Here is a 10,890-nt window from a genome sequence, read left to right on the forward strand (position 1 = left end):
CCGTATGTCCCACCACGCTCCCTGAGGTCAGTGGACCAGTTGCTCCTCACAGTTCCAGGAACTCGTCTTAAGCACAGAGGTGACAGGGCCTTCTCTGTAGCAGGACCAAGACTCTGCTTGTCAGACAGGCCCCTCCCTCTCGGTTTTCAAGTCCCATTTAAAAACTTACTACTATTCAGTAGCATTCAACACCAGATGATCTGTGTTTTGAACCTGTACACTGGTTAGTTTTGAACACTGGTTTGTCGTCATTATCTGCATCGTTTTTATGTTTATATTCTGATTTACTTCATTTTGTATTTTGCTTTGTGCGTTACCTGTTGTTCTGTCTGTACAGCACTTTGGTTGGCCTTGTCCCTGTTTTAAGTGCTGTATAAATAAAATGGTATGGTATGGTTACGCATCATAACAAATGTCCAAAAGTAAAAAGGTTTCAGTAAAAATTCCTTCCAGCTGCACAGCATCCGATACCAGAGGAAACACTCATCGTAAAAAAGCAATATATATCCAGAAAAAAGAGGAATTCAAGTTTTCAAAAGCAGTAAATCAGAATGAAAGTAACAGAGCTACTCCAACATGCAGCCACCTTGAGCGGCGCAATTCTAGAACTTAATTCAAAAATTCTATTTCAAAAATACTTTATTAATCCCAAAGGGAAATTAATAGTTGATGTAGCTTATCCTGATTTCATTAGAGTTGTTCTAGATGCTGATAGCTTCGGGCAGGAAGGATCTCTTGCAGCAGTCCGTTCCACAGTGGATCTGAAGAAACTGGCTGCAAATGCTGATCCGTCCACCCAGACCCAGCAGACCCCTTAGTCTTCTTAGGCAGTAGGACTGCCTGAATGTTGGACAGAACTCCTCCGCCTGCGATGGCCGTTTCTTCCAGCAGCCTGCCGCACCCCTCGTCGCCACAGATTTAACTGCATGTGTCAAGGGATGGTCTCGGTCCTCCCACTGCTACAAGCCACATTTCCCGCTACCTCCTTGGTGGCCAGGCACTCAAGCACCACCTCCAAGTAGATGGAGATGCATCCACGGCACCTCCTTTTCAACTCATTTAGGATTTGGGGCTGTAGTTGAGATATTATTTGAGCTTTTGAGATGTTAATCAGCTGCTCCCAGTTGTAGAAAACTACATTGTTGTCATGGTTACGCATCATAACAAATGTCCAAAAGTAAAAAAGTTTCTGTAAAAATCCTTCCAGCAGCACAGCATCTGATACCAGAGGAAACAATCATACAAAAAAAGCGATTTACATTCAGAAAAAACAGGAATTAAAGTTTTCAAAAGCAAAATCTCAGAATGAGTGTAATGCCCCTTTTCCACTGTCACAGCGCGGGTCGGATATTTCCGGCTTGACCCGTGTTTGAGGTCTTTTCCATGGTACTTGGGACCGGCTCACCTCCCAGAATTCTGGTCCGGCTTCTCAAGGGGTACAAGCGAGCCGAGCCATGACATCAGAAACACTGTTGGTCACTGATTGGTCGGGGGAGGACTCTGTGGAGTCTTTTCAAACAACCCGATCCGCCATTTTTCTCTACCGCCTGCCATTAGTGATAACTCGAGAAGCATATCTTTTAGTATTTTGAAGCTATACAAAAACAATAATATCAAATATAATAACAATAATAAAAAACAATATCAAATAGCCGTGGTCAAATGCAGAAGTGCAGGTGTTGTTGTGCTTGGCGACCGACGAAAAAAGTCAAAGCGAGCTAGATGGAGCGATTGGAGGGTGGTTTGGACACGGCCACTGCTCTACTTGAATCATTTATAGAAGATGGTGAGTGTTTTCTAACTTTAAACATATTTTAAGTTACTCATCCCATCGGTTCTAAACATATTTTTAACTAACAAAAGAGGCTGACGCCATAATAGGACAACATCGGTGCTACGATGCTAAGCTAATTTGCATAAATGCTAACTGTTCTCCGGTCCCGTTTCTCACTGTATTTTATCCAGAACGTATTTCAGCGCGTGACGGTTCATCTCTAAACTCCACATTAAACCCTCCAAGACTCCCGGCTTCTGCTCTTTCTCCATCAGCGGAGTCTGCACCTGACAGAGCTCCATCACAGCCCAGCTGCACCTCACAGAGCAGCACAACGCTGCAGCCTTCTGTGCTTGGTAAGATGCAACATGTTCCACATCACTTTATTTGTGCCGATAAGGACTTGCTTTTATTTTATTTTTAAAGTAAAAAAAATAAAATGTTGAATAAATACTGAATACGCACGACATGTTGAACATGTGGTTGGATGAAATTATGTACACAGCGTCCCAGTTACAGACAAAAATAAAATGTAAAAGAAAAACGGTAACAAGATCTAAGATATGAATTAAGAAAAATATCAACTAAAAACATCTACTAATAATACACTAAGCACTAATAGCGGTAAACAATCAAAACAATACGTCAAACAGGAACATGAACTTGAGTTTGTGCAGCCTCATGAATATCTAACCAGGATAATCACTGAAAAATCACATCATGTTGCTGCTGATCTGTTTCATGTTGCTGTGTTCATTCATGCTCATCTGTTCACACAGACTCATGTCCGTGCTGCTGTTCGGCGTATTGCGTTTATTGTTTTATGCTATTAGTGCTTAGCAAAACATCCCCAAAGACCCCTATGATGAGTAAAAGAAATGGACTTAATGTTCCCTCACCCGGACGTGGGTCACCGGGGCCCCACTCTGGAGCCAGGACTAGAGGTGGGGCACGCGGGCGAGCGCCTGGTGGACGGGCTTTTACCCATGGAGTTCAGCGGGGCGCAGCCCGAAGAGGAGACGTGGTTCCCCCTTCCCATGGGCTCACCACCTGTGGGAGGGATCAAAGGGATCGGGTGCAATGTGGGTTGGGTGGTGGCCGAGGGCGGGGACCCTTGCGGTCTGATCTTCGGCTACAGAAGCTGGCTATTGGGACGTGGAATGTCACCTCACTGGTGGGGAAGGAGCCTGAGCTGGTGTGTGAGGCTGAGAGGTTCCGGCTAGAAATAGTTGGACTCACTTCTACGCATGGCTCTGACTCTGGAACCAGTTTCCTTGAGAGGGGTTGGACACTCTGGAGTTGCCCCTGGTGAGAGGCACTGAGCAGGAGTGGGCATACTTATTGCCCCCCATCTTGGTGTCTGTGTGTTGGGGTTCACCCCGGTGAATGAGAGGGTGGCCTCCCTCCGCCTACGTGTGGGGGGACGGGTTCTGACTGTCGTTTGTGCTTATGCACCAAACGGCAGTTCAGATTATCCACCCTTTTTGGAGTCCTTGGAGGGGGTACTGGAAAGTGCACCTCCTGGGGACTCCCTTGCTCTGCTGGGGGACTTAATAATAATAATAATAATAATAATAATTTATTCAATTTGTACTGCACTTTACATTTTACAATCTCAAAGTGCTACATTATAAAATATCTAAAGAAAATAAAATGTGGACTAAAAAAAGGACTAAAAATGTTAAAAGCTAAACTGCAGGATCAAAATACTTTTAAACTCAATAAAATCTTTTAAATAAAATGGTCTTCAGTCTTTTCTTAAAACTTTCTGTAGTCAGGGGTATCCTTAGATGTTCAGGGAGGTTGTTCCACAAACGAGTAGCAGCAGAGCAAAAAGCCCTGTCACCCATGGTGCACAGTTTTGTCCGGGGAGGGTGGAGCTTCAATGCTCACGTGGGCAATGACAGTGAGACCTGGAGGGGTGTGGTTGGGAGGAATGGCCCGGCCCCCCTGATCTGAACCCGAGTGTTGTTCTGTTGCTGGACTTCTGTGCTAGTCATGGATTGTCCATAGCGAACACCATGTTCAAGCATAAGGGTGTCCATATGTGCTGTTGGCACCAGGACACCCTAGGCCGCAGTTCAATGATCGACTTTGTTGTCGTCTCAGCTGATCTGTGGCCACATGTCTTGGACAATCGGGTGAAGAGAGGGGCGGAGCTGTCCACTGATCACTACCTGGTGGTGAGTTGGCTCCGATGGTGGGGGAGGATGCCGGTCAGACCTGGCAGACCCAAATTTATTGTGAGGGTTTGCTGGGAAAAATCTGGCAGAGTCTCCTGTGAGACAGAACTTTAACTCCCACCTCCGGGAGAACTTCGAACATGTTTCAGGGGAGGTGGGGGACATTGAGTCTGAGTGGGCCATGTTCCGTGCCTCTATTGTCGAGACGGCCTACCAGAGCTGCGGCCGCAAGGTTGTCGGTCCCTGCCGTGGCGGCAACCCTCGAACCCGGTGGTGGACACCGTCAGTGAGGGATGCTGTCAGGCTGAAGGAGGAGTGCTATCGGGCCTTTTTGGCCTGTGGGACCCCGAAAGCAGCTGATAGGTACCAGCAGTGCAAGCGACATGTGGCTCGGGTGGTCGATGAGGCAAAAACTCAGGCATGGGAGGAGTTCGGAGAGGCCATGGAGAATGACTTACGCACGGCTTCGAGGCGTTTCTGGTCCACCATCCAGCGTACCGGGGGAAGCGGTACACCACTTTATAGTGGTGGTGGTGTGCTGCTGACCTCAACTCGGGATGTTGTGGGTCTGTGGGCAGAATACTTTGAAGACCTCCTCAATCCCCCGGCACATCTTCCACTGAGGAAGCGGAGTCTGGGGACTCTGGACCGGGCCCTCCAATCTCTGGTGCTGAGGTCACCGAGGTGGTTAAAAAGCTCCTCGGTGGCAGGGCCCCAGGGGTGGATGAGATTCGCCCAGAGTTCCTTAAGGCTCTGGATGTTGTAGGGTTGTGTTGGCTTACGTGACTCTGCAATATTGCCTGGACATCGGGAAAAGTTCCCCTGGATTGGCAGACCGGGGTGGTGGTCCCCCTATTCAAAAAGGGGGACCGTAGAGTGTGTACCAACTACAGGGGGATCATGCTCTTAAGCCTCCCTAGTAAGGTCTATTCAGGAGTTCTGGCGAAGGAGGGTCTGTCTTGATAGTCGAACTTCGGATTCAGGAGGAGCAGTGTGGTTTTTGTCCTGGTCGTGGAACTCCAGACCAGCTCTAAACTCTCAGCAGGGTCCTGGAGGGTGCGTGGGAGTTTGCCCAACCGGTTTACATGTGCTTTGTGGACTTAGAGAAGGCATTTGACCTCGTCCCTCAGGCAACCCTGTGGGCAGTACTCTGGGAGTATGGTGTACCAGGCCCTTTGATACAGGCTGTTAGGTCCCTGTATGACCGGTGTCAGAGCCTGGTCCGCAATGCCGGCAGTAAGTCGGGCTTTTTCCCGTTGAGAGTTGGACTCCGCCAAGGTTGCCCTTTGTCACCGATCCTGTTCATAATTTTTATGGACAAAATTTCTAGGCACAGCCAAGGTGTTGAGGGGATCTGTTTTGGTGGCCTTAGGATTGCTTCTCTGCTTTTTGCAGATGATGTGGTCCTGTTGGCTTCATCAGATCGTGATCTAGAGCTTTCGCTGGAGCGGTTCGCAGCCGAGTACGACACGGCCGGGATGAAGATCAGTTACTCCAAATCCGAGGCCATGGTCTTGAGCCGGAAAAGGGTAGAGTGCCCTCTCCGGGTCAGGGAGGAGGTGCTGCCCCAAGTGGAGGAGTTCAAGTATCGGGGTCTTGTTCACGAATGAGGGAAAAATGGAACGTGAGATCGATAGGCGTATAGGTGCAGCATCTGCAGTGAAGCGGGAATTGTATGGGTCTGTCGTGGTGAAGGGAGAGCTGAGTCAAAAGGCGAAGCTCTCAATTTACCGATCAATCTATGTTCCTACCCTCATCTATGGTCATGAGCTTTGGGTTGTGAACGAAAGAACGAGATCTCGGATACAAGCGGCCAAAATGAGTTTTCTCCGCTGGGTGTCTGGGCTCTCCCTTAGAGACAGGGTGAGAAGCTCGATCATCCGTGAGGGACTCAGAGTAGAGCCGCTGCTTCTCCACGTCGAGAGGAGCCAGTTGAGGTGGCTCGGGCATCTTTTTATGAAGCCTCCTGGACGCCTCCCTGGTGAGGTGTTCCGGACACGTCCCACCGGGAGGAGACCCAGAGGAAGACCCAGGACATGCTGGAGGGACTATGTTTCTCGGCTGGCCTGGGAACGCCTTGGGATTCCCCCGTAGGAGCTGGACCAAGTGTCTGGGGAGAGGTAAGTCTGGGCCTCCCTACTTGGGATGCTACCCCCGCGACCCGACCCCGGATAAGCGGAAGAATTTGTATGTATGTATGTATGTATGGATGGATGGATAGTGCTTGGCATATATTTAGTTGATGTTTTTCTTAGTTCATATCTTAGATCTTATTACTGTTTTTTTTTTTTTACATTTTATTGTTGGGTTTAACTGGGACCCTGTGAACATAATCTTGATCCACCACATGTACCACATGAGGTGCATATGACAATAAAGAATATCTGTATCTGTATAATACTTTCTGATTCATATTTCCATTGTTATTGTTATATTATTTTCATTATTTTTAAATCAATTTATTTTTCATTTTTTTATTTTATCAGTTTCTTATTGTTAATATATCTATTATAGCTTTTAGCGGCACCTTTCTTTGTTTTATGCATTCATTCAAAAACAGTATGTAGCTTGAATTAACCACCTGTTTCTTCTTTCTAGTGAAGAGAAAGAGAAAAGAGTCCAGTAAAGAAAAGTCTTATTTCATCACTGAATGAACATGAAGAACTGAAGCGGACACAGCAGGAACAACACTTGTGTCTTCTTCTGGATGAAGCCCGTGAGACGAGGGACACACAGATACACAATCATTAGTTGGACGCAGTAGTTTTTATTTTTGTACATTTTTCACTTCTTACTTTTCCTATTAAACAATTTTTTTCTTAAGTAGTGTCCTTGAACATTAAATTTCCTAAACAAATTTTACAATGTTAAGTTCATATAGTGTTTGTTTAAATTCATACTGGAAGTTGAGAAGAATTTCCAATTGCATTTGATCTTTAATGGATCCTAAGAAAAGATTACTAGAATCTGCTCAACTGTTATTATGTTATAATTTTTTTTGGATTCTAGGATGAAGTGAGACAAAAACAGTCAAAAATTCAGAAAGGACAGTTATCAGTTATCATTGATCAGTTATCAGTTATCGGTCGTACAACTGTGGCCCGAGAGATTCAGCTGAAAGTCCTGGTGCACCTTTTATTTGGACCTGCAGAAATTTGAACAGCTGATCTGAAGCAAACAGGCAGGAGTTCACCTGAACTGACCCCTCCTGCTGTTTGATGGTCTCCTCCTTCGCCATCCATCCATCATCCATCCATCCATCATCCATCCATCCGTCCGTCCGTCCGTCCATCCATCCTCTCCTGCTTCCGGGTCGTGGGAGCAGCATCTTCACCAGGGAGGCACAGACATCAACAGCCTCCTCTTCAACTCTTCTAGGACCCCATGGTGTTCACAGACCAACTGACTATTTATTAAGTAATATCCTGATGCTGCTCAATAATCCAGGTAGAAAAATCTAAAAAGTTAAGTCTGGTCCTCTGGACATTCACAAAACAAACAATACAGTTTATAATAAATAAACAAATGTTTTTTTTTTTTGTTGTTTTTTGAATGTCCAGAGGACCAGACTTAACTTTTTTCAATTAATAAGTAATATATAATATAATAAGTAAGATTTATGTTTTTAAATTTAATGAAAGACAAACCTTTAAAATTTAAGGACAAAATTTAATCTAATTGTTTTCAAGTCTGTAGCTTATTGTAAAAGCAGTTTCAAAGATTACAGCACAGTGTGATGTTTTGCAATTTTAACATGCACCTTGTGCATATCTGTAAATAATAAAAGTGAAGAATTTTTAATACATCTTTATTATAAAAATCTAAACTAAAATGTAAAACACATGGGTTTAAAGCAGCAGGAAGGCAGTAAGGTAGGATTATGAATCAGGTTTAAAAGTTACAGCTCATGAGGTACTCCATTAGAGCATGACATCTCTTCCACAACATCGTGTGACAAAGTCTTCAGGGTGTTCTTCTTCTAATATGCTTAGTGGTGGCTAGTAAGTAGCTTAAGGGAGCACTACCGCCACCACGTGGTAAGACGAGTTGGATTCTAGTCCCCGCCTACAGAGCCGGTCCAGAAGTGTAAATGGAAACGCAATGACACATGAGCCAATCCGAGCTAACCCGAACTGATCTGATCAACACCGTAACAGTGGAAAAGGGGCATAAGAGAGACTCCATGCAGCCACCTTGGGCGGCGCAGATATATAACATTTCCTTCGGTTCCTCCTGCAGTGAGCCTTGCGGTGGCAGCTGTGAATCAGGCGGTGAAGGAGAACCAGGTCCAACAGACACTCAGAGTCTTGTCTCTGCCGGAGCTCGAGCTGCGAGGACTTCTGCCTGACTGTGCTGCAGATTATCAGCGAGAGCTGAGAGATCTGCTCACAGACAGGAAGCACTCAGGTAACACTCACAGGTGAGCGTGGAGCAGAACCATGTCCTTTCTGAAACCCTAACACAGGCACTGTGCTCAGGTGAAAACAGGAGTTCGTGGGTTCAAATCCGGCTGAATGAAGGATCATTTTATTACTTTCACCTGAAGAGACTGGAGGGGAGCTGGGAGAGACCTGATGCATTCAAGCATAATGGCGTGTTCATCGATCAGCATGAGATACAGGTACAACGCTCACCTGAGGGCGCCGCCCAAGGCTCGCCTGAGAGGGTGAGCTGTCAGAAATGGCTGTGGAGTTGTCCTTTTGTCATCTCTCAAATTGATGGTTCCAGTTCAGGTGGGCTGTGTATGGGATTAATGAAGTCGTGTTTTGTGTGACGTCCGTCTCCTCTGCAGGCGGTGGTGAGTGTCGTTTTGGCATCCTACAATCGCAGCGTTCTGTGGCAGAGCAGCAACGCCATCGTCACTTGCCTGCAGGCTCGGTGTCGGGGCTTCTTGATTCGACGGCAGCTGGAAGCTCGACACCGTTACCTGACTGAGCAGACACCTGCGGTCGTCATCATCCAGGTGAGCACCGTGGCACCAGTTGCATGTCTAGGACCGGCCGGTCCAGCTGCTCACACATCACTGTTTGCTGTTTGTGTTCAGTCTCATTGGAGGAGATGGGTCCAGCAGCGAGCATTCAGGTGGCGGCTGCAGTTCCTGCACATGAACTGGAGAGCTGTTGTCACGGTAACAGATGGTCCTGTAACTATGAATCAGCACCTTGTGAAGTTAGGATGAGTCATCAGATCTCCTGCTGACAACTCTGACTGGAGTATGTGTGTGTGTGCACATGTGGGTGTGTGTGCGTGTTTTGTTTGTGACACCAATGTATTAAATTCCCCTTCTTCATCCCTGGTCTGGCCTTTTCTTTAGATTTTTTCCAAGAGTCAAATGATCTCTTCTTCCTTTTCCGTTGACTCCATGACCGAAATTGTGAGAAATGAAGGAATTTGTCATGAGCTAATTAAAATCAGGTCCAGCATGGCTGCAGGAGGGTCTGGAGATTTCCTGGTGGGCTGGTCTGATGTGTGGACTGCAGGACCAGCACTCCGTTTTTTTAATTTATTTACGACTTTATTAACAACATATAAACACAGAACGCCGCTGCTACTTGCTGCCAGCTCTTGTTTTTGTTTTTTGCGACCTGTCAATCAATCCAGTAGGCGTGTCAGCAAATGACCAATCAGCGACCTCAATTTGTCTCGAAGGTAAACGTCCCTTGTCTGTGGAGCTGACTGCAGCTGCTCAGGGTGGACGCTTGAGCATGAAGTCTGAACCCTCTGTGGACAAAGCGCACAGTTTCCGTGTGGACTGATGTCCGCCCGAGTCTGTGGGAGCCTTCATGTGTGAATAGTGAATGGGTTAGGGTTAGGCATGTACTAGTAATGGTCAGATTGAGGGTAAAGGTTAGGGTTAGGCTACAGAAAATGGAAATGTTTACAAGAATGTGTGTGTGTGTGTGTGTGTGTGCGTGTGTGTGCGTGTGTGTGCGTGCGTGCGTGAACAGATTCAGGCGTTTGTGAAGATGTGGCTGCAGAAGAAGAAATATTTAGGCCGACTGAATTTCTTCAGACAGAACGTAAGTCTGCAACTCATGTTGCTGTGTCAGCCAATCAGGGAGCAGGATGTTCTGTTACCATGGTAACTGTGTACCTGTCTGCTGATAGGTGGATGCTGTCATAAAAATCCAGGCGTTCTTCAGAGCCAGCAGAGCGAGACATGAGTACCGGATGCTGGGTGGGTTCACAACTCTGAATCTGACTGGTCAAATAGCACTTCATTATACGTTGTCACAAAAGTCTTATAAGCTCCTCCCCCTCACCTGTCTCAGTGTGTTCAGATAACCCCCCCCTGTCCGTGCTAAGGAAGTTCCTTCACCTGCTGGATCTGGGTGATTGTGACATGAGAGAGGAGGTGGAGCTTCTGCGACTGAGGGAGGAAGTGGTGAGAAGCATTCACTTCAACCGAGAGCTAGAGGCAGACCTGAACCTGATGGATCTGAAGATTGGACTCCTGGTCCGGAACAGAGCCACACTACAGGTCAGAATCACCCTCTAAAACTGATCCAAACCCTGCAGAACTCTGACCTAACACACTCCAGTTCACTATTCAACCTAGACCGAGGTCAGTTCCTCTCCTCCAGAACTGGTTCTGAGACTCCAGGTGTTTGTGTCTGAACAGGAAGTTGTGTCTCAATGTAAGAAACTAACGAAGAAGAACAAGGAGCACCTGTCAGATCTGATGGATGTGGAACGAACTAAAGGACTAAAGGCTCTGAGCCGGGACAGGAGGGACAGACTGGAGGCCTACCAGCACCTGTTCTACCTGCTGCAGGTCAGATACACATCTGTTCTACCTGCTACTATCCTATCAGACACACACCTGTTCTACATGCTGCAGTTCAGACACACACCTGTTCTACCTGCTGCAGTTCAGACACACACCTGTTCTACCTGCTGCATGTCAGACACACACCTGTTCTACCTGCTGCA

The 10,890-nt window shown here is 46.7% G+C and overlaps 1 protein-coding gene across 1 annotated transcript in view; it reads left to right on the forward strand.

Annotated features, from left to right (window-relative positions):
- The window catches only part of LOC119409767 (ras GTPase-activating-like protein IQGAP3), a 143,551-nt gene that overhangs the window by 50,680 nt on the left and 81,981 nt on the right, over positions 1 to 10,890 (forward strand). The window contains 8 exon segments of the mRNA XM_037676665.1: positions 8,197 to 8,375; positions 8,378 to 8,578; positions 8,750 to 8,920; positions 9,002 to 9,085; positions 9,906 to 9,977; positions 10,066 to 10,135; positions 10,230 to 10,438; positions 10,580 to 10,732. Of these exon segments, the coding sequence (XP_037532593.1) occupies positions 8,197 to 8,375; positions 8,378 to 8,578; positions 8,750 to 8,920; positions 9,002 to 9,085; positions 9,906 to 9,977; positions 10,066 to 10,135; positions 10,230 to 10,438; positions 10,580 to 10,732 (1,139 nt within the window).

Source organism: Nematolebias whitei, chromosome 5, assembly GCF_014905685.2.
Source record: "Nematolebias whitei isolate Nwh7 chromosome 5, NemWhi1, whole genome shotgun sequence".
NCBI classification, from domain to species: domain Eukaryota; kingdom Metazoa; phylum Chordata; class Actinopteri; order Cyprinodontiformes; family Rivulidae; genus Nematolebias; species Nematolebias whitei.